Source organism: Salmo salar, chromosome 20 (assembly GCF_965601325.2).
Source record: "Salmo salar chromosome 20, fSalSal1, whole genome shotgun sequence".
Taxonomy (NCBI): Eukaryota; Metazoa; Chordata; class Actinopteri; order Salmoniformes; family Salmonidae; genus Salmo; species Salmo salar.
The window spans coordinates 7,384,567-7,409,000 of NC_138310.1; the positions used below are offsets into that span (position 1 = coordinate 7,384,567).

The following is a 24,434-nucleotide window of genomic DNA, read 5'->3' on the forward strand; positions in this document are numbered from 1 at the left end:
GTGATAGACTACATCCAATTTGCTGAGTAGAGTATTGGAAGCTATTTTGTAGATGACATCGCCGAAGTCGAGGATCGGTAGGACAGTCAGTTTTACTAGGGTAATTTTGGCAGCGTGAGTGAAGGAGGCTTTTTTGCGAAATAGAAAGCCAATTCTAGATTTGATTTTGGATTGGAGATGTTTAATATGAGTCTGGAAGGAGAGTTTACAGTCTAGCCAGACACCTAGGTATTTGTAGTTGTCCACGTATTGTACGTCAGAACCGTCCAGAGTAGTGATGCTAGTCGGGCAGGCGGGTGCGGGCAGTGAACAGGTGAAAAGCATGCATTTGGTTTTGCTAGCGTTTAAGAGCAGTTGGAGGCCACGGAAGGAGTGTTGTATGGCATTGAAGCTCGTTTGGAGGTTACATTTTTACATGTTACATTTTAGTCATTTAGCAGACGTTCTTATCAAGAGTGACTTACAGTAGTTAAAATCATACATTTCATTAAAAAAAAATCCGTACTGGTCCCCCGAGGGAATCGAACCCACAACCCTGGCGTTGCAAACACCATGCACTACCAACTGAGCCACACGGGACCAGGTTAGTTAACACAGTGTCCAAAGAAGGGCCAGATGTATACAGAATGGTGTCGTCTGCGTAGAGATGGACCCGGGAATCACCCGCAGCAAGAGCGAAATCATTGAAATATACAGAGAAAAGAGTCGGTCCAAGAATTGAACCCTGTGGTACCACCATAGAGACTGCCAGAGGTCCGGACAACAGGCCCTCTGATTTGACACACTGAAATCTGTCTGCGAAGTAGTTGGTGAACCAGGCGAGGCAGTCATTTGAGAATCCAAATCTATTGAGTCTGCCGATAAGAATACGGTGATTGACAGAGTCGAAAGCCTTGGCCAGGTCGATGAAGACGGCTGCACAGTACTGTATTTTATCGATGGCGGTTATGATATCGTTTAGTACCTTGAGCATGGCTGAGATGCACCCATGACCAGCTCGGAAACCGGATTGCACAGCGGAGACGGTACGGTGGGATTCGAAATGGTCAGTGATCTGTTTATTAACTTTGCTTTCGAAGACTTTAGAAAGGCAGGGCAGGATGGATATAGATCTATAACAGTTTGGGTCTAGAGTGTCACCCCCTTTGAAGAGGGGGATGACCGCGCCAGCTTTCCAATCTTTTGGGATCTCGGACGATACGATAGAGAGTTTGAACAGACTGGTAATAGGGGTTGCAACAATGGCGGCGGATAATTCTAGAAAGAGAGGGTCCAGATTGTCTAGCCCAGTTGATTTGTACGGGTTCAGGTTTTGCAGCTCTTTCAGAACATCTGCGATCTGGATTTGGGTGAAGGAGAAGCTGGGGAGGCTCGGCCAAGTAGCTGCGGGGGGTGTGGAGTTGTTGGCCGGGGTTGGGGTAGCCAGGAGGAAAGCATGGCCAGCCGTAGAGAAATGCTTATTGACATTTTCGATTATCATGGATTTATCAGTGATGACCGTGTTGCCTAGCCTCAGTGCAGTGGGCAGCTGGGAGGAGGTGTTCTTTTTCTCCATGGACCTTACAGTGTCCCAAAACGTTTTGGAGTTCGAGCTACAGGATGCACATTTTTGTTTGAAAAAGCTAGCCTTTGCTTTCCTGAATGACTGTGTGTATTGGTTCCTGACTTCCCTGAACTGTTGCATATCGTGGGGACTGTTCGATGCTATTGCAGTCCGCCACAGGATGTTTTTGTGCTGGTCAAGGGCAGTCAGGTCTGGAGTGAACCAAGGGCTATATCTGTTCTTAGTTCTACATTTTTTGAAAGGGGCATGCTTTTTTAAGATGGTGAGGAAATAACTTTTAAAGAACGACCAGGCATCCTCTACTGACGGGATGAGGTCAATATCCTTCCAGGATACCCGGGCCAGGTTGATTAGAAAGGCCTGCTCGCAGAAGTGTTTTAGGGAGCATTTGACAGTGATGAGGGGTGGTCGTTTGACCGCGGACCCATAGCGGATGCAGGCAATGAGGCAGTGATTGCTGAGATCCTGATTGAAAACAGCAGAGGTGTATTTGGAGGGCAAGTTGGTCAGGATAATATCTATGAGGGTGCCCATGTTTACGGATGAATTGTTGTACATGGTGGTTTCCTTGATAATGTGTGTGAGATTGAGGGCATCTAGTTTAGATTATAGGACTGCTGGGGTGTTAAGCATATCCCAGTTTAGGTCACCTAACAGAACTAACTCTGAAGATAGATGGGGGGGCAGTCAATTCACATATGGTGTCCAGGGCACAGCTAGGAGCTGAGGGGGGTCTATAACAGGCGGCAACAGTAAGAGACTTATTTCTGGAGAGATTAATTTTTAAAATTAGAAGCTCGAACTGTTTGGGCATAAACCTGGATAGTATGACAGAACTTTGCAAGCTATCTCTGGAGTAGATTGCAACTCCTCCCCCTTTGACAGTTCTATCTTGACGGAAAATGTTGCAGTTGGGTATGGAAATCGCAGAATTTTTGGTGGCCTTCCTAAACCAGGTTTCAGACAATACAAGGACATCAGGGTTGGCGGAGTGTGCTAAAGCAGTGAGTAAAACAAACTTAGGGAGAAGGCTTCTGATGTTCAATTCAATCAATTGAATTTGCCACAGTTGGTCTCCAACTCAAGGATGATCAATGGAAACAGGATGCACCTGAGCTCAATTTTGAGTCTCTTTACCAAATGGGCTGAATACATAAGTAAGTAAGGTATTCCTGTTTTTTTAATCTAAATATATATTAGCAAACATTTTTAAAAACCAGTTTATTTTATCCATTTTAGAATAAGGCTGTAATCTAACAAAATGGGAAAAGGTGAAGTGGTCTGAATACCTTCCGAATGCACTGTATGTTCTGTATATGATGGTTTGTATAGACATTATGGACAGTATATGAATAGAAAAGGTGTGTACAGCAGTAGTTATATTGACTAAAATTGTCACTACTCCCGCTCTCCCTCCCTAGCGCTCGAAGGCGCCAGGCTCCCCAGCATTCCGCACCCCTGCCACCATCATTACGCACACCTGCCTTCCCTCGTCACGGGCATCAGCAAATTATTGGACTCACCTGTACTCAATCACCTGTTTATTACCTCCCCTATATTTGTCAGTTCCCCAGCTCTGTCCCCGCTGCTGCACTGATTGTTGTTTGTCATTGTGTACCCATGTGCTGATGCTGTTTGTGGCTTGTTCTTTGTCTGTCCCTCATTAAATGTTCTACTCAACGTACCTGCTTCTCGACTCCAGTGTCGGTCCTTACAAGAATACAGTATACACAGTACTGGTCAAAAGTTTGGACACACCTACTCAGTCAAGGGCTTTTTTTTATTTTTACTATTTTCTACATTGTAGAATAATAGTGAAGAAATCAAAACTATGAAATAACACACATGGAATCATGTCATAACCAAAAAAGTGTTAAACAAATCAAAATATATTTTAGATTTTAGAGTAGCCACCCTTTGCCTTGCTGACAGCTTTGCACACTCTTGGCATTTTCTCAACAAGCTTCAGGAGGAATACTTTTCCTGTCACAGGCGTCGAAAGGATTACTATGGCAAAATGACCCTTCTCACTGGTCAGGACGTGACAGTACCCCCGCTGAAGGTGCAGACCCCGACTGCACCCCAAACAAAAAAAAACACAAAAACAACCCCAAACCTAAAGGGAGGGAAGGGAGGGTGGCCACCGTCTACGATGGTTCCTGTGCTACACCCAACCCTTCCGCCAATCCTCCAGCTATGGAGGTGGCTCTGGCTCTGGGCGTAGCCCTCGTTCTGTGCTGCCGACCACCGCTGGAGACTCTGGGCTGCAGAACGTTGCTGAAGACTCTGGGCTGCAGACCGTTGCTGAAGACTCTGGGCTGCAGACCGTCGCTGGAGGCACCGGGCTGCAGACCTTCGCTGGAGGCCCTGGGCTGAGAGGCGTCGCTGGAGGCCCCGGGCTGAGAGGCGTTGCTGGAGGCCTCGTGCTGAGAGGCGTCGCTGGAGGCCCCGGGCTGAGGAGTGTAGCTGGATGCTCCGGGCTGAGGAGCGTAGCCAGTGGCTTCGGGCTGAGGAGCGTCGCCGTAGGTTCCGTGCCTTGGATAATCACTGGAGGCTTTGTGCCTTGGATAATCACTGGAGGCTTTGTGCCATAGATCATCACAGGAGGCTTTGTGCCATGGATAATGAAAGGAGGCTTCCTACGGGGAGCTGGAACCGGTCTCACCAGACTGGGGAGACGCACAGGAGACTGGGTGCGCAGAGCAGGCACAGGGCACACTGGGCTGTGGAGGCGCACCGGAGGTCTGGCACAGGCGGAGCGCTGGCACAGGGCAAACTGGGCTGTGCTGGGGAATGAGGGCTGCTGTGCGTAGAGCAGGCGCAGGATAAACTGGGCCGAGGAGACGCACTGGCGGCCAGATGCGTTGAGCCGGTGCACTTCTTCCTGGCTGCCGGCCAACTCTCGCCTGGCAACGCTGCGGAGCCCGTACCGACCGCACCGGACTGTGCGTGCGGATGGGCGAGAGTGCGCTTTACCCCGTAATGCATTTCTCGCCCCTCTGCACGCCCGCTCCGCAGTGCCCTCTCCGCCAGCACCATTTCCCGGAATCTCGCGTCGAACTCAGCGCTTGACTCCCTCATTGGCTCCGGTTTGCTCCACGGCTCTCTCCTGTACGCCCAGGAAGTCAGGTCAGGGCTCCCCCCTGACCTAACCAAACTACCCGTATGCCCCCCCAAATTATTTTGCCTCCTCTTGCTGTTCCAGCCGTTCCTCCCAGTAACGCCGTTCCGCCTTCGCTGTCTCTATCTCCTCCGGCGGGCGGCGATACTCTCCCAGCCTTGTCCACGGTCCTTTCCCATCCAGGATTTCCTCCCAGGTCCACGACTCGACGTACCTCCTCCCACGCTGCTTGGTCTTCTTATGGTGGGTGTTTCTGTCACAGGCGTCGAAAGGATTAGACCAAGACGCAGCGTGGATAGTGCTCATTCTTAATTTATTATATGAGAACACTTAAACAAAATAACCAAATGACCGACAGTTCCGTCAGGTACAGCAGCTAAACGGAAAACAAACACCCACAAGACCCAAAGAAAAACAGGCTGCCTAAGTATGGCTTCCAATCAGAGACAACGAAAGACACCTGCCTCTGATTGGAAACCATACTCGGCCACACATGGAAAATGAATCATAGAAACAGAAAACTAGAACAAATTCCCCTAGAAACAAACCAACTCCAAAACACACAAAACAACACCCCTGCTACGCCCTGACCATTCTACTATGGCAAAATGACCCTTCTCACTGGTCAGGACGTGACATTTCCAGTCTTGAAGGAGTTCCCACAAATGCTGAGCTCTTGTTGGCTGCTTTTCTTTCACTCTGCGGTCCATCTCATCCCAAACCATCTCAATTGGGTTGAGGTCGGGGGATTGTGTAGGCCGGGTCATCTGATGCAGCACTTCATCATTCTCCTTCTTGGTCAAATAGCCCATACACAGCCTGGAGGTGTGTTTTTTTTATCATTGTCCTGTTGAAAAACAAATTATAGTCCCACTAAGCGCAAACCAGAAGTGATGGTGTCTCACTGCAGAATGCTGTGGTAGCCATGCTGGTTAAGTGTGCCTTGAATTCTAAATAAATCACTGACAGTGTCACCAGCAAAGCACCCCCACACCATCACACCTCCTCCTCCATGCTTCATGGTGGGAACCATAATGCGTTTGATTGGCTCTAATGCATTAAGAAGGAAAGAAATTCCACAAATTAACTTCTAACTAGGCACACCTGTTAATTGAAATGCATTCCAGGTCACTACCTCATGAAGCTGGTGGACAGAATTCCAAGCATGTGCAATGCTGTCATCAAGGCAAAGGGTGGCTAGTTTGAAGAATCTCAATTATATAATATATTTAGATTTGTTTAACACTTTTTTTGGTTACCACATGATTCCATATGTTATTTCATAGTTTTGATGTCTTCACTTTTATTTTTACAATGTAGAAAATAGCCGAATGACTAAGTGTGTCCAAACTTTTGACTCGTACTGTACTGTACATATGAAGTAGGTTAAATAGTATGTAAACGTTATTAAAGTGACCAGTGTTCAATGACTATGTTCATTGGTCAGCAGTCTGATGCACGGTTGAGTACCGGGTGGTAGCTAGTAAAAGGGACAAAATTTCAGGGCAGGGTACTGGGCGGGGGCCGGTTAGTGGTGAAAGAGTAGTTTTTCGATCTCTCGGTCTCATCTTTGATGCACCTGTACTGTCTCTACGCCTTCTAGATGGTAGCGGGCTGAACAGGTCGTGACTCAGGGGGCCAAGCCAAATTTCTTCAGCCTCCTGAGTTTGAAGAGGCCCTGTTGCGTCTTCTTCACCACACTGTCTGTGTTGACCATTTGTCAGTGATGTGTACGCCGACAAACTTAAAGCTTTTCACCCTCTCCACTGCAGCCCTGTCGATGTGGATGGAGGCGGGCTCCCTCTGCTGTCTCCTGAAGTCCACAATCAGCTCTTTTGTTTTGTTGACGTTGAGGGAGAGGTTATTTTCTTGGCACCACTCTTCCAGGGCCCTCATCTCCTCCCTGTAGGCTGTCTCGTTGTTTTTGGTAATCAGGCCTACCACTGTTGTGTCGTCTGAAAACTTGAGTTGGAGACGTGCGTGGCCACTCAGTCAAGGGAGAACAGGGAGGGGGCTGAGCATGCACCATTGTTGCAGAGGGCAGGGTTCTAAAGTAGTGTCCCAGACAGTATGACTACTAAGGTAGTGTTAGTCTGGTGTTTCAGACAACATGACTACTAAGGTAGTGTTAGTCTGGTGTTTCAGACAACATGACTGCTAAGGTAGTATTAGTCTGGTGTTTCAGACAACATGACTACTAAGGTAGTATTAGTCTGGTGTTTCAGACAACATGACTGCTAAGGTAGTGTTAGTCTGGCGTTTCAGACAACATGACTGCTAAGGTAGTATCAGTCTGGTGTTTCAGACAACATGACTATTAACCTCTCTAGGGTATGTGGGACGAAATCGTCCCACCTACTCAACAGCCAGTGGAATCCCATGGCGCGATATTCAAATACCTTAGAAATGCTATTACTTCAATTTCTCAAACATATGACTATTTTACACCATTTTAAAGACAAGACTCTCATTAATCTAACCACACTGTCCGATTTCAAAAAGGCTTTACAACGAAAGCAAAACATTAGATTATGTCAGCAGAGTATCCAGACAGAAATAATCAGACACCCATTTTTCAAGCTAGCATATAATGTCACATAAACCCAAACCACAGCTAAATGCAGCACTAACCTTTGATGACCTTCATCAGATGACACTCCTAGGACATTATGTTATACAATACATGCATGTTTTATTCAATCAAGTTCATATTTATATAAAAAAACAGCTTTTTACATTAGCATGTGACGTTCAGAACTAGCATACCCACCGCAAACCTCCGGTGAATTTACTAAATTACTCACGATAAACGTTCACAAAAAACATAACAATTATTTTAAGAATTATAGATACAGACCTCCTTTATGCAATCGCTATGTCCGATTTTAAAATAGCTTTTCGGCAAAAGCACATTTTGCAATATTCTGAGTAGATAGCTCGCCATCACGGGCTAGCTATTTTGACACCCACCAAGTTTGGCCCTCACCAAATTCAGATTTACTATAAGAAAAATTGGATTACCTTTGCTGTTCTTCGTCAGAATGCACTCCCAGGACTTCTACTTCAATAACAAATGTTGGTTTGGTTCAAAATAATCCATAGTTATGTTCAAATATCCTCTGTTTTGTTCGTGCGTTCAAGACACTATCCGAAGGGTGACGAAGGGTGACGCGCCCGACGCGTTTCGTGACAAAAAAAATCTAAATATTCCATTACCGTACTTCGAAGCATGTCAACCGCTGTTTAAAATCAATTTTTATGCGATTTTTCTCGTAAAAAAGCGATAATATTCCAACTGGGAAACCCTGTTTTCGTTCAAAGACGAAAAAATAAAAACATGGTGTCGGCTCGTGCACGCGACCCCAGTCTCATTGTTCTCTGATCGACCACTATCCAAATGCGCTACTGTTTTTCAGCCTGGGACACCAGAGTCATCATTCACCGTTCTGCCGCCTTCTGAGAGCCTATGGGAGCCGTAGGAAGTGTCACGTTACAGCAGAGATCCTCAGTTTTCAATAAAGAGAGTGTAGAAGGCCAAGAAATGGTCAGAGAGGGCACTTCCTGTAAGGAATCTTCTCAGGTTTTTGCCTGCCATATGAGTTCTGTTATACTCACAGACACCATTCAAACAGTTTTAGAAACTTTAGGGTGTTTTCTATGCAAATCAAACAATTATATGCATATTCTAGTTTCTGGGCAGTAGTAATAACCAGATTAAATCGGGAACGTTTTTTATCCGGCCGTGCATATACTGCCCCCTACCCTAGAGAGGCTAAGGTAGTATTAGTCTGGTGTTTCAGACAACATGACTACTAAGGTAGTGTTAGTCTGGTGTTTCAGACAACATGCCTGCTAAGGTAGTATTAGTCTGGTGTTTCAGACAACATGACTTCTGAGTTAGTCTGGTGTTTCAGACAACATGACTACTAAGGTAGTATTAGTCTGGTGTTTCAGACAGTATGACTACTAAGGTAGTATTAGTCTGGTGTTTCAGACAACATGACTGCTAAGGTAGTGTTAGTCTGGTGTTTCAGACAACATGACTACTGAGTTAGTCTGGTATTTCAGACAACATGACTACTAAGGTAGTATTAGTTTGGTGTTTCAGACAGTATGACTACTAAGGTAGTATTAGTCTGGTGTTTCAGACAACATGACTACTAAGGTAGTATTAGTCTGGTGTTTCAGACAACATGACTGCTAAGGTAGTGTTGGTCTGGTCTTTCAGACAACATGACTACTATGGTAGTATTAGTCTGGTGTTTCAGACAACATGACTGCTAAGGTAGTGTTAGTCTGGTGTTTCAGACAACATGACTACTGAGTTAGTCTGGTGTTTCGGACAACATGACTACTAAGGTAGTGTTAGTCTGGTGTTTCAGATAACATGACTACCTAGGTAGTATTAGTCTGGTGTTTCAGACAACATGACTACTGAGGTAGTATTAGTCTGGTGTTTCAGACAACATGACTTCTAAAGTAGTGTTAGTCTGGTGTTTCAGACAACATGACTTCTAAAGTAGTGTTAGTCTGATGTTCCAGTCCCAGATAACATCACTACTAAGGTAGCAGTAGCGGTAGTGGTGTTGAGAGGCAGTGCTCAGCCAGTTAGGCAGCAGCAGGTTCTGCGTCGTTCGGCTCACTGACCTTGGACTGATTGGCATTTTCTTCCCCTCCCTGAGAGAGTTAGGAGCAGAATAGCCTCTCCAGTTGCCCTAAGAGAAATGTACAAGCATTCCAACAGCCTGAAGGGTTCTTGACAGTGTTTCATGGCTTTTTCTCTTTGATTGGAAATCCACTTTAGGCTGAGTGTCCTGCCTGCACTGGCAGGACTGCCTGGCGGAACTTTAAGGGCCCTTTTTAGTGGGATGCGGACTCCTTGACTGGCAGACTGATCAGCTGACAGTCAAAAACAGACATTCTCCGACCTTGGACTCACTTGTGGCTGTGGGAAAATATTTTCAAAGCTAGCCCTGTGGACTGAGGTTGCCTGAAAACAAGCTCACTCACTCTGGGCAAACATTTTGAAGCCTTGGGGGCATGACTTTGATCACTGCCTTCACTGTGTATTAGGTTGGAGCTGAGTTTAACAAATCAACCCATGTGTTCTTGCTATTTTCCTAGACGGACCTGCAGCCAGTGTCTCTTTCTCACTCTTTCTCTCTCTCACCCCATCCTCCCTCTTTATCTCTCTTCTTATCTTCCACCCACACTCTCCTTGTCTAAATGCATTTGTGGATTAGAAACATGGTGCTGCTTACAGAATGATTTGTGTGACTGTATGTGCATGGATATGTATGTTTGCAAAGGAATGAAACGAAGGAGGGTGGAATGGAGAGAGCGAGAAAGAGTGAGCTGGGTGGAGTAGCAGTGAGAGTATGTTGCCCCTAGCCTGGCTGGAAATCAAAGGCAGGCAAGGAGAACCTGGTCAAAGTGGAGCAGCTGATTTGATGTGCATAGCAGGGTGGCTTTGAACCGAGTCACAGAACTCCCTAATAAAAGTTGCATTACACTCTGGCTCATTTTCTAAAGATCAACATCCTACAGCCAAGAAAATTGGATGCAATCAGCTTCAACTACATCCTCCCGTAGCAATCTCTCTCTCCATGGCAGGCCTTAACTTCAGGGTGAGAGCTTTTCTCACTCACGCTGAGATTACACCAAATAGTCACTATCTCGCTCTTGTGCTGTCCGTCTGAATCGTCTAGGTGTTATTCTAATGTAATGGACAAGCATATCTGCACTCTTTGGCCATGTGAACATAAAGGGCTTTCATGTGAGACCGTTATGATCCAGATGGATTAAATTCACATGAATTCTCTACGTAGAACACTGTCCTTTCTACTGTCCCATTTGGACCCAACAGTCCGGCTAGGTCAACTGTACAGCAACAGGCACTTTGTTTACAAAACTCAACATGGCAATCAATGTTCTAGTGGAAATTGTATTTTGGACAATATTACATCCATCACACATTGTTATGTATACATTTTAGCAACATGTCTATGAAGAAACCACCTATTCTGAAGTTCTGTCGGATGACGTCCCAGGTCAGGATCACTCAGAATACTTTCACAGTCAAAAAACGGGTCTCTAGCAGATCAATTTACATCCCTTTTTCCTAATGTGACTGCCCCTACCGGATGTCTTAATACTATATGTTACTGTCTAGATATGGTTCACGATTCCTTTATTTTATGTCAGAAATTATGGATGGGGTCCATAAAACGTATCATGTTGTGTCCGTCCAAAATGTTTTTTACTGATATTCACATGGCAGACAATGAAACTGAAATACATGGATATTACAATACATTAACAATAATACATTCACATTGAAATCACAAGTGAAATTCATGACAATGTGTACATTCAGGGGACTCTGAGGGGCCATACTTGTGAACACTAGAAAAAGCTCAAGGTCAAGTTTAAGCATCAACCAATCAGACAAGCATCAGAAGCATGAGGAAAACGCAGGGAAATTCTTGACATTTGGAAAATAATGAACAAGTGGAAGGGCATGACCGGTATTGTCCTGCTCAGTGTCTAAGGTTCTGGGATATTGCACACTCTCTGCAAATTCAAGACTCTCAAAAGGTTGAAGTTTGCTGTGAAAAGTCTTGAATTACAGTACCAGTCAAAAGTTTAGACACACCAGGGTTTTTTTTCTACATTATAGAGTAATAGTGAAAACATCAAAACTATGAAATAACACATATGGAATCATGTAGTAACCAAAGAAGTGTTAAACAAATGAAAATATATTTTATATTTGAGATTCTTCAAAGTAGCCACACTTTGTCTTGATGACAGCTTTGCACACTCTCAAACAGCTTCACCTGGAATGCTTCTTTTATTTTTTTAAGGAGTTCCCACATACGCTGAGTGGAAGCACTTATTTACTCAAGTGTTTCCAATATTTTGGCAGTTACCTGTACAACATTATAGCCTACTTATCATATGTGTTTTATGAAAACCTAACATACAGTCAAAGCACATACAGTGGGGGAAAAAAGTATTTGATCCCCTGCTGATTTTGTACGTTTGCCCACTGACAAAGAAAGGATCAGTCTATCATTTTAATGGTAGGTTTATTTGAACAGTGAGAGACAGAATAACAACAAAAATATCCAGAAAAACACATGTCAGAAATGTTATAAATTGATTTGCATTTTAATGAGGGAAATAAGTATTTGACCCCCTCTCAATCAGAAAGATTTCTGGCTCCCAGGTGTCTTTTATACAGGTAACGAGCTGAGATTAGGAGCACACTCTTAAAGGGAGTGCTCCTAACCGCAGCTTGTTACCTGTAAAAAAGACACCTGTCCACAGAAGCAATCAATCAATCAGATTCCAAACTCTCAACCATGGCAAAGACCAAAGAGCTCTCCAAGGATGTCAGGGACAAGATTGTAGACCTACACAAGGCTGGAATGGGCTACAAGACCATCGCCAAGCAGCTTGGTGAGAAGGTGACAACAGTTGGTGCGATTATGTGCAAATGGAAGAAACACAAAAGAACTGTCAATCTACCTCCGCCTGGGGCTCCATGCAAGATCTCACCTCGTGGAGTTGCAATGATCATGAGAACAGTGAGGAATCAGCCCAGAACTACACGGGAGGATCTTGTCAATGATCTCAAGGCAGCTGGGACCATAGTCACCAAGAAAACAATTGGTAACACACTACGCCGTGAAGGACTGAAATCCTGCAGCGCCCGCAAGGTCCCCCTGCTCAAGAATACATATACATGCCCGTCTGAAGTTTGCCAATGAACATCTAAATGACTCAGAGGACAACTGGTGAAAGTGTTGTGGTCAGATGAGACCAAAATGGAGCTCTCTGACATCAATTCAACTCGCCGTGTTTGGAGGAGGAGGAATGCTGCCTATGACCCCAAGAACACCATCTCCACCGTCAAACATGGAGGTGGAAACATTATGCCTTGGGGGTGTTTTTCTGCTAAGGGGACAGGACAACTTCACAGCATCAAAGGGACGATGGACGGGCCATGTATCATCAAATATTGGGTGAGAACCTCCTTCCCTCAGCCAGGGCATTGAAAATGGGTCGTGGATGGGTATTCCAGCATGACCATGACCCAAAACACACGGCCAAGGCAACAAAGGAGTGGCTCAAGAAGAAGCACATTAAGGTCCTGGAGTGGCCTAGCCAGTCTCCAGACCTTAATCCCATAGATAATCTGTGGAGGGAGCTGAAGGTTCGAGTTACCAAACGTCAGCCTCGAAACCTTAATGACTCGGAGAAGATCTGCAAAGAGGAGTGGGACAAAATCCCTCCTGAGATGTGTGCAAACCTGGTGGCCAACTACAAGAAACGTCTGACCTCTGTGATTGCCAAAAAGGGTTTTGCCAACAAGTACTAAGTCATGTTTTGCAGAGGGGTCAAATACTTATTTCCCTCATTAAAATGCAAATCATTTTATACAATTTTTGACATGCGTTTTTCTTGATTTTTTTGTTATTCTGTCTCTCACTGTTCAAATAAACCTACTATTAAAATTATAGACTGATCATTTCTTTGTAAGTGGGCAAACGTACAAAATCAGCACGGGATCAAATACTTTTTTCCCCCACTGTAAGAATATTCAAACTACTCTACAATAGCAACAGCATTTTAACAGAACACAAATAGCATTCAGGCCATATGAGCTCATGTCAACTGGAAATGTAATTCATGAGACAGATTAACCCAGAGGGCAGCACTGGATAGAATGGGTGTCAAATATTTTATTGAGTCTTTGCTGAAGGGATTGAAATGGCTGGCACTTATTCCACATGCGAGCACAATGATCTGCGAGTTACAAGGATAAATTAGGCACATTTGTAACAGGCTTCAATAAAGGTAAGGCTGAAGCTCTACAGATCCATCATGGAGCTACGGTTGTCTTTCCCAAGAAGAGGCTCCCCTCTCCCTCCCCTCTGCAGTGCAAAGTAAAGGTTTTGCATTAATACAGAGAACAAACAGATGTGCCTTAGTCCTGACTGGCCTGTCTGCCTGGCTGGGGAAATACACACTTTACATAGAGCATACATTTGTCTCTTTATGAAAATGCAAAAGATGGAAGAAAACGATATTATATTGTCGAGTTGCACTGGAAAGTCTGCCTTTGTGGGTCGTAATATGTTGTCATGTGTGGAAATTTGTATACCTGACACCACAAATTAAGTTCCCTTGGAGAAATGTAATTATTATATTTTCTCATGCACAACCATACATGCCATTTGGCTGACATTTTTCTTTTGTCTCTCGTCCTGGTCTTGTTTTCAGGTGGTGAGGTTCCTTATACCACCCTGGCCACGAGGATGATGATGGGGGTATGGTGGCTCTTTGCTTTGATCGTCATCTCCTCCTACACGGCCAACCTGGCTGCCTTCCTCACCATCAGCCGCATCGAGAACTCCATCCAGTAAGTAACTGACACACACCGCTCAGGGTGAAGTTTCCCCTAGGTACACATCTAGGATCAGCTTTCCCTCCCCCAATCCTAACCTTAACCATTATTGAGGACAATTTAAAACTGACCCAAGATCAGCTTCTAGGAGCAACTTCATCCTTCACCCACAAAACCTCTGTCTTCATGTTTTAGTGAAACCTGTCACACTGTACCAGAAACAGTTTACAAGCCCAGGTTGAGAAAATGAAGTGGGGGAAATACTTTACATTTTAATTGGGACTAGACTATTGGTTCCAAATTAGTGTAGTTTATTCAATCCACATGCTAGAAATACATTGTGTTATGAATTTGTGGTACAGTACATTCGTACATGTTTGTGAAATTGACATTCAACTGAGGACCTTATGTCAAGACTTTCAGACAGTAAGTGTGTGCATTGTGTCTTCTGGCTAGTTCTCATTGTAGCAATTATTATGGAAGAACATGCTGATGCACAAGACAGACACACATACAGTAGGTTTACCTGTACCCAGACACATACATTTAAGATTAGGGAGGACAATAATTGGTTTATGAGCATGGCCTTATTTCTATTACAACCTAGCATACGAATGAACGTTTACAGCGTAGGTGCACAGGTTGAGAGAAAAATGTGAGTAATCAAGGTGACAGACAGAGACACATTCAATACCGCCTTGCACACTCTTGTCTGCATCTAGCTGATCGAGGATGTAATCATTAGTCCAAACAGTAGCAAACAAGAGTTTGTATTGGACAAATTCAGGTATTTTTATCCCCGTTTTGTTCCGTTCGCTTCCATTTAAGATTTTTTTTTTAACAGAATCGGCAGAATGAATACACCCTGATCACCTGCAAACAGAGTTCACTTTCCTAGCAGCCACATGCTAGGGAATCACTTTGCTCGTTGTGTAATTCCTTCTCTCATCTACGCTCTCTCCCCCTTTTACCTTTTCCCTTCGCTTGTGGACTTCAGTGCACAACACAGCAGCTCTCTGTGACAAGGCGAAAAAACCTTTCCAAGCCAAACCTTCATACCATCACCGCTACCATCACCATATTAGCTATTGTCATAGTAAACATTGCTACTACAACTAACACGTTAGTAAACCCACTACAATCATGCAGTACAGTGTACAGCAAGCAGTTCAGCAGTTACTCTCTGTTTCAGAAGTGCGTAAAGCCCTGAACGAAATTGCTAGAAAAAAAATCTCCTGGCCCTGATGATCTAGACCCCTGCTTCCTACACCTAGCTGCAGACATCATTGCTCCCCCCTAACATGTATTTTTAACCTCACGCTTGATGTTAAGGAAATGGTCCAAGTTATGGAAATCTGCTTTTGTACTGCCTCTCCTGAAAGGTGGAGATCCTTCGCTACTTGACAACTATCGACCGATATCAAAATTGTCTGTACTGTCTAAGGTACTGGAGTCCTTAGTTAGTAGGCAGCTGAAGGCCTACCTCCAAAATAAACAATATCTTAAATGAAATGCAACCAGGTTTTAAGTCTGGCCACAGCACTGTTTCAGCAACAGTTTTTAAATGACATCCACTGTGCTCTTAACAAGAAGTTACATTGTGTGTCTGTCTTTATTGATTTTTTGAAGGCATTTGACACCGTGGACTGTGTTAGTGCAAAGGTTAAAATGTTGTGGAATTACTGTTCATGCTCTAGATTGGTTTATAAATTACCTATCAAATCATACACAATGTGTAATGGCGGATGGTTGTGCTCAGGTGTTCCGCAAGGCTCCATTTTGGGCCCACTGTTGTTCAGTTTGCATATCAACAACATTGGGTATCATATTGAAACAGTGGATGTTCATTTTTATGCAGATGATACTGTTCTTTATTCAAGTGGTAGTAGTTTCTCTTTTGCTTTTGAAAATGCCCAAACAGCATTTAACATTCTACAACAGAATCTGTATGATTTAAAGCTGGTTCTATCAGGTATCAAGGTAAGACCCAAATGCAGACTGTGTGAAGTAACAGTGTTTATTATAACAACCAGTGCAGGCAAACGACAGGTCAAGGCAGGCAGGGGTCGATAATCCTGAGTAGGAGCAAAGGTACAGGACGACAGGCAGGCTCAGGGTCAGGGACAGGCAGAGCTCAGTAATCCAGAGGTGGAGCAAAGGTACAGGAGGGAAGGCCAGTCAATAACACAATAGAAAAATCTATGCACAGTGTGTGCAAATGTAGAAGATTAGGGAGGTAAAGCAATAAATAGGCCATAGAGGCAAAATAATTACAATTTAGCATTAACACTGGAGTGATAGATGTGCAGATGATGATGTGCAAGTAGAGATACTGGGGTGCAAAAGAGCAAGAGAATAAATAACAATATGGGGATGAGGTAGTTGGGTGTGCTATTTACAGATTGGCTGTGTACAGGTAAGCTGCTCTGACAGCTGATGCTTAAAGTTAGAGAGGGAGATATAAGACTCCAGCTTCAGTGATTTTTGCAATTCGTTCCAGTCATTGACAGCAGAAAACTGGAAGGAAAGGCGGCCAAAGGAAGTGTTGGCTTTGGGGATGACCAGTGAAATATACCTGCTGGAGCGTGTGCTACGGGTGGGTGCTGCTATGGTGACCAGTGAGCTGAGGTAAGGCGGGGCTTTACCTAGCATAAACTTATAGATGACCTGGAGCCAGTGGGTTTGGCGATGAATATGTGGTGAGGGCCAGCCAACGAGAGCATACAGGTCGCAGTGGTGGATAGTATATGGGGCTTTGGTGACAAAACAGTTGGATCTGTGATAGACTACGTCCAGTTTGCTGAGTAGAGTGTTGGAGGCTACTTTGTAAATGACACCACAGAAGTCAAGGATCAGTAGGATACTGAGTTTTACGAGGGTATGTTTGGCAGTATGAGTGAAGGAGGCTTTGTTGCAAAATAGGAAGCCGATTCTAGATTTAATTTTGGATTGGAGATGCTGAATATGAGTCTGGAAGGAGAGTTTACAGTCAAACCAGACACCTAGGTATTTGTAGTTGTCCACATATTCTAAGTCAGAACCATCCAGAGTAGTGATGCTAGTCGGGCAGGAGGGTGCGGGCAGCGATCGGTTGAAGAGCATGCACTTAGTTTTACTTGCATTTAAGAGGCCTCGGAAGGAGTGTTGTATGGCATTGAAGCTCGTTTGGAGGTTGGTTAGCACAGTGTCCAAAGAAGGGCCAGATGTATACAGAGTGGTGTCGTCTGCGAAGAGGTGGATCAGAGAATCACCAGCAGCATCATTGATACTGTTGAAGTCGGAAGTTTACATACATTTAGGTTGGAGTCATTATAACTCGTTTTTCAACCAATCCACAAATGTCTTGTTAACAAACTATAGTTTTGGCAAGTCGGTTAAGACATCTACTTTGTGCATGACACAAGTAATTTTTCCAACAATTGTTTACAGACAGATTATTTCACTTATAATTCACTGTATCACAATTCCAGTGGGTCAGAAGTTTACATACACTAAGTTGACTGTGCCTTTAAACAGCTTGGAAATTTCCAGAAAATAATGTCATGGCTTTAGAAGCTTCTGATAGGCTAATTGACATCATTTGAGTCAATTGTAGGTGTACCTGTGGATGTACTTCAAGGTCTACCTTCAAACTCAGTGCCTCTTTGCTTGACATCATCATGGGAAAATCAAAAGAAATCAGCCAAGACCTCAGAAAAAAATGAGCAATTTTCAAACGCCTGAAGGTACCGCGTTCATCTGTACAAACAATAGTACGCAAGTATAAACACCATGGGACCATGCAGCCGTCATACCGCTCAGGAAGGAGACGCATTCTGTCTCCTAGAGATGAACGTACTTTGGTGCAAAAAGTGCAAATCGATCCCAGAACAACAGCAAAGGACCCTGTGAAGATGCTGGAGGAAACAGGTACAAAAGTATCTATATCTACAGTAAAACTAGTCCTATATCAACATAACCTGAAAGGCCGCTCAGCAAGGAAAGCCAGACTACGGTTTGCAACTGCACATGGGGACAAAGATCGTACTTTTTGGAGAAATAAAAATATAACTGTTTGGCCAGAATGACCATCGCTATGTTTAGAGGAAAAAGGGGGAGGCTTGCAAGCCAAAGAACACCATCCCAACCGTGAAGCACGGGGGTGGCAGCATCATGTTGTTGGGGTACTTTGCTGCAGGAGGGACTGGTGCACTTCACAAAATAGATGGCATCATGAGGCAGGGAAATTATCTGGATATATTAAAGCATCATCTCAAGACATCAGTCAGGAAGTTAAAGCTTGGTTGCAAATGGGTCATCCAAATGGACAATGACTCCAAGCATACTTCCAAAGTTGTGGCAAAATGGCTTAAGGACAACAAAGTCAAGGTATTGGAGTGGCCATAACAAAGCCCTGACCTCAATCCTATAGAACATTTGTGGGCAGAACTGAAAAAGCGTGTGCGAACAAGGAGGCCTACAAACTTGATTCAGTTACACCAGCTCTATCAGGAGGAATCGGCCAAAATTCACCCAACTTATTGTGGGAAGCTTGTGGAAAGCTGCCTGAAACATTTGACCCAAGTTAAACAATTTAAAGGCAATGCTACCAAATGCTAATTGAGCATATGTAAACTTCTGACCCACTGGGAATGTGATGAAAGAAATAAAAGCTGAAATAAATCATTCTCTCTACGATTATTCGAACATTTCACATTCTTAAAACAAAGTGGTGATCTAACTGACCTAAGACAGGGAATTTTTACGAAGATTAAATGTCAGGAATTGTGAAAAACTGAGTTTAAATGTATTTGGCTAAGGTGTATGTAAACTACCGACTAAAACTGTATATACAGAGAAAAGAGTCGGCCCGAGAATTTAACCCTGTGGCACCCCCATAGACACTGCCAGAGGTCTGGACAACAGGCCCTCCGATTTGACACACTGAACTCTGTCTGAGAAGTAGTTGGTGAACCAGGCGAGGCAGTCATTTGCGAAGCCAAGGCTATTGAGTTCTCCAATAAGAATGCGGTGATTGACAGAGTCAAAAGCCTTGGCCAGGTCAATGAAGACAGCTGCACAGTACTGTCTTTTATCGATGGCAGTTATATCGTTTAGGACCTTGAGCATTGCTAAGGTGCACCCATGACCAGCTCGGAAACCAGATTGCATAGGGGAGAAGGTACGGTGGGATTCGAAATGGTCGGTGATCTCTTTGTTCACTTGGCTTTTGAAGATTTTAGAAAGGCAGGGCAGGATGGATATAGGTCTATAACAGTCTGGGTCTAGAGTGTCACCCCCTTTGAAGAGGGGGATGACCGCAGCAGCTTTCCAATCTTTTGGGATCTCAGACGATTCGAAAGAGGGATTGGACATGCTAGTAATAGGGGTTGCAATAATTTCGGCTGCTAATTTTAGAAAGAGAGGGTCCAGATTGTCTAGCCCAACTGATTTGCAGGGATCCAGATTTTGCAGCTCTTTCAGAACATCAGCTATCTGGATTTGGGTGAAGGAGAAGCGGGGGGGCTTGGGCATGTTGCTGCGGGAGTGCTGAGATGTTGGCTGGGGTCGGGGTAGCCAGGTGGAAAGCATGGCCAGCCGTAGAGAAATGCTTATTGAAATTATCGATAATCGTAGATTTATCAGTGGTGACAATATTTCCTATCCTCAGTGCAGTGGGAAGCTGGGAGGAGGTGCTCTTTTTCTCCAAGGACTTTACTGTGTCCCAAAACCTTTTGGAATTAGTGCTACAGGATGCAAATTTCTGTTTGAAAAAGCTAGGCTTAGCTTTCCTAACTGTCTGAGTACATTGGTTCCTGACTTCCCTGAAAAGTTGCATATCACGGGGGCTATTCAATGCTAATGCAGAACGCCACAAGATGTTTTTGTGCTGGTCAAGGGCAGTCAAGTCTGGGGTGAATCAAGGACTATATCTGTTCTGAGTTCTACAATTTTTGAGTGGGGCATGCTTATTTAAGATGGTGAGGAAAGCACTTTTAAAGAGCAATCAGGCATCCTCTTCCGACGGGATGAGGTCAATATCCTTCCAGGATACCCGGGCCAGGTCGATTAGAAAGGCCTGTTTGCAGAAGTGTTTTAGGGAGCGTTTGACAGTGATGAGGGGTGGTCGTTTGACCACGGACCCATTACGCATGCAGGCAATGATCACTGAGATCCTGGTTGAAGACAGCAGAGGTGTATTTAGAGGGCAAGTTGGTCAGGATGATATCTAAGAGGGTGCCCATGGTTACGGATGTAGTGTTGTACATGGTAGGTTCCTTGATAATTTGTGTGAGATTGAGGGCATCTAGCTTAGATTGTAGGACGGCCGGCATGTCCCAGTTTAGGTCACCTAACAGTATGAACTCTGAATATAGATGGGGGGGTAATCAATTCACATATGGCTTCGAGGGCACATCTGGGTGCTGAACGGGGTCTATAACAAGCAACAACAGTGACTTGTTTCTGGAAAGATGGATATTTAAAACGTAGAAGGTTGAATTGTTTGGGCACAGACCTGGATAGTATGACAGAACTCTGCAGGCTATCTCTGCAGTAGATTGCAACTCCGCCCCTTTTGGCAGTTCTACCTTGTCGGAAAATGTTGTAGTTCGGGATGGAAATTTCTGGATTTTTGGTGGCCTTCCTAAGCCAGGATTCAGACACGGCTTGGACATCCGAGTGTGCTAAAGTAGTGAATAAAATAAACTTAGGGAGGAGGCTTCTAATGTTAACATGCATAAAACCAAGGCTTTTACGGTTACAGAAGTCAACAAATGAGAGCGCCTGGGGATTGGGAGTGGAGCTAGGGTCTGCAGGGCATGGGTTAACCTCTACATCACCAAAGGCACAGAGGAGTTGTAGGATAAGGGTACGGCTAAAGGCTATAAGTTCTGGTCGTCTAGTGCGTTTGGAACAGAGTAAAAGGATCAGATTTCTGGGCACGGAAGAATAGATTCAAGGCATAATGTACAGACAAGGGTATGGTAGGATGTGAATACAGTGGAGGTAAACCTAGGCATTGAGTGACTATGAGAGAGGTTTTGCCTCTAGAGGAACCATTTAAGCCAGGTGAGGTCACCGCATGTGTGGGGGGTGGAACAAAAGGGCTAGCTAAGGCATATTGAGCAGGGCAGGAGGCCCTACAGTGAAATAAAACAATACCACTTACCAAAACAGCAATAGACAAGGCATATTGACATTAGGGAGAGGCATGTGTAGCCAAGTGATCATAGGATCCAGTGAGTAGCTAGGCGAGCTGAAGACACGGCGATTCAGACAGCTAGCAGGCCGGTCTAGCAGGCTAGTAGATGGGCCTTCGGGGGACGTCGCAACGGAGGAGCCTGTTGAAACGCCCTCGGACGGTTAAGTCGGCAGACCAGTCGTGATGGATCGGCGGGGCTCCGTGTCGGCAGTAAAAGGTTCCAGGCCAATTGGCAAAATAGTATTGTAGTCCAAGAATTGGCTGATGGACCTCTTCAGCTAGCCAGGAGATGGGCCTAGCTCGAGGATAGCTCCAGGCTAACTGGTGCTTGCTTCGGGACAGAGACGTTAGCCAAGAGTAGCCACTCGGATAGCAGCTAACTAGCTGCGATGATCCGGTGTAAAGGTTCAGAGCCTGCGGTAGGAATCCGGAGAGAAGGTAGAGAAAAGCAGTCCGATATGCTCTGGGTTTATACCGCGCAGTGCAGACTGGCAGGAATTGACCGGGCTGAGGCCGGCTGATGTATGAGTTAATGGTGATGACCGCTAGCAGTAGCTAACTGACTACTAGCTAGTAGCTAGTTAGCTGGCTAGCTACTGATGGGGGTTCGGGTTTAAAGTGTAAAAAATAGCAGATCCGTACCACATTGGGTGAGGCGGGTTGCAGGAGAGTATGTTCAGTCCGTAGATGGAAATTGAGATTTAAAAAAATTAAAAATATATATATGATATATATACGTAGAAAAATACATGGGACGGGACAAGACAAACAGACGTCCTATCCTTTTCTTGGAAGAAAAGGATGTATATGCAGGCCTCAACCACTATCCTGAGAGCACTTCAGTATTCAGTATATCATGCTGCCCTCAGGTTCATTACAAATCAAAAACATCTAACACATCATTGTGATCTCTACAGTGCTGTTGGCTGGTCGTCATTGACCTTGCGTAGGCTTGAACACTGGTATACACTGATTTATAAGGCCATACTGGGTGAAATGTCATTTTACCTCTGTTCTTTTTTAATCAAGTCAGTAAATAAATATCCGTTACGGTCCCATTCTCATTTGCTTTTAACAGTACCAAGAATTAGAACAGGTCATGGTAGAAATAGTTTGAGTTACTCAGCTCCATGGTCCTGGAATTCTCTCCTGAACATTTTACAATTTGATGATCTAGTCTCGTTGGAGTTTAAACACTTGATCGATGTAAATATCATAGAAGAGTGTAATTGTCTTTAGGACAGCTGTTTTTTAGTCGAGACATTTGTGTTTTTTTTACGTAATATGTAATTGTTGTACTGTATGTGTGTCTATAGTTTGTTTAATGTTGTGTTAGTCTATGTAAGTTGTTTTGTCTGAAACGTTGTTCCCCCTGCTGCTATTGGACCAGGTCTCTCTTGGAAAAGAGATGTTCTCAATGAGAAAAACCTGTATAAATGAAGGTTAAATAAAACAATAAAAAACGTTACACCGGCGGGCCCCAGTGGCAATATATTTATAAAACCAAAAGCCTACCTTAACTTGGAAGAGTTCCAGTGTTGGATAGCCGTAACCATCTAACTAACAGAGTATGTCTCTCTGTTTGAGCCGGTTGTTTGAGTAGGCTAAACTAACTAGCTGCATTCGCTAGCTGAGTAAGTGAAAGTGAAGAAAAAAAAATACAACCAAATATAGCTAACTCTCTCACTCTCTCTTGCTTCTCTTTCATTTTTGAAGAGATAATTTGTTAAAAACTGTTAAATTATTGTTTTTCTCTCTCTTTGAGTCAACTACTCACCACATTTTATGCACTGCAGTTCTAACTAGCTGTAGCTTATGCTTTCAGTACTAGATTCATTCTTTGATACTTTGATTGGACAACATGTTAGTTCATGCTACAAGAGCTCTAATAGGTTGGAGGATGTCCTCCGGAAGTTGTCATAATTACTGTGTAAGTCTATGGAAGGGATGAGAACCATGAGCCTTCTAGGTTTTGTATTGAAGTCAGATGTCCTCCAGCTTTTCGTCCTCCAGCTACACCATGGTGCTACCACAGAGAGTGTAGTTGTGGCTACTGTAGACCTTCATTGCAAAACAGTGTTTTGATAAATTATTTGGTGACGTGAATATTTATAGTTTTATCTAGAACTGATACATTTTTAAATGTTTCACTGTTTTTATGAAATTCACTGAGGAGGATGGTCCCCACCCTTCCTGCTGTGAGGAGCCTCCATTGCCTCACACTGCAGTTGACGAAGTGTGTATAAATGAATCCACGTGGGAATATACATTCGAAGCACTGCTCTCTCTGCTCACTGCTCCCTCTAGCATTCTCTGTATCAATCAGGCAGTCTGCTGTTTCTGGAGATATGGAGTGTCTGTCTGGGAAGAAGCCACATGGGCACATCCCCTCTCTAGGGGCCAGTGAGGGCCCTCTGTTTTTAATTTCCTGTGTGGCACAAATCAGATCTATCATCCTGTGGGTGACGTCACTCTCCCGGGCACAACGGGTAACTGGTTTACGAGGACTCCACGGTGGACTCTGCAGTGTTTTAGGAGGATGAAACTATGTGCACTGTGCCCACGCTGAAGGAAGACTAGAGCAGATCTGAGGGAGTGTGTGTGAGTTGTGGCAGGTAGAGGGGCCCCGAGTCAACAGTTAGGAACCTTCTTCAACACCACATTGATGTCTTCAACACCACGTCCCACACCACGTCGATTGAAATTGCATGTCTTTACTAAGCCTTGTCTCTGTTTGCCGTCTCGTCGTCATCATTTGTTTGCTCCCCTCACGGTGCCACGCCTTAATCCCCACCGCTCATTTGGCAAATCAGATTCCGGAATGCCTAGCAGTAATAAGTTAATTGTGCTTTAGCGAGAATATCTCATCTCCCTGCTCCATCTCACTGAAGAAGGTTAGGGAAATAAAGAGAGAGAAAGAGAGAGGGAGAGAGAGTGGGAACGCCCCCCCCTTTCCTTTTTTTGTTTTGTTTTTGCATGAGATGTCATTAATGAGTCCTTCTCAAATTGCTCCGTTCTACTTCTATGCAGCTAATTATGATTTCCATACATTTCAATGTATTATCTTTAATGTGTATACTCTTCTGGGATCATTAATGCAATAATTAGAGCCTAAACTTCACACCCAGGGGCCCGCTGTTTTAAAGAGGAG

At 44.3% G+C, this 24,434-nt stretch overlaps 1 protein-coding gene across 2 annotated transcripts in view; it reads left to right on the forward strand.

Annotated features, from left to right (window-relative positions):
- Positions 1–24,434, forward strand: part of LOC106580171 (glutamate receptor ionotropic, delta-2) — a 609,807-nt gene that overhangs the window by 512,276 nt on the left and 73,097 nt on the right. For both annotated transcript variants that reach the window (XM_045704300.2, XM_014160933.3), the window contains exon 12: positions 13,977–14,115. In XM_045704300.2, coding sequence (XP_045560256.1) covers positions 13,977–14,115 — 139 coding nt within the window. The remainder of the gene's footprint in view (positions 1–13,976; positions 14,116–24,434) is intronic.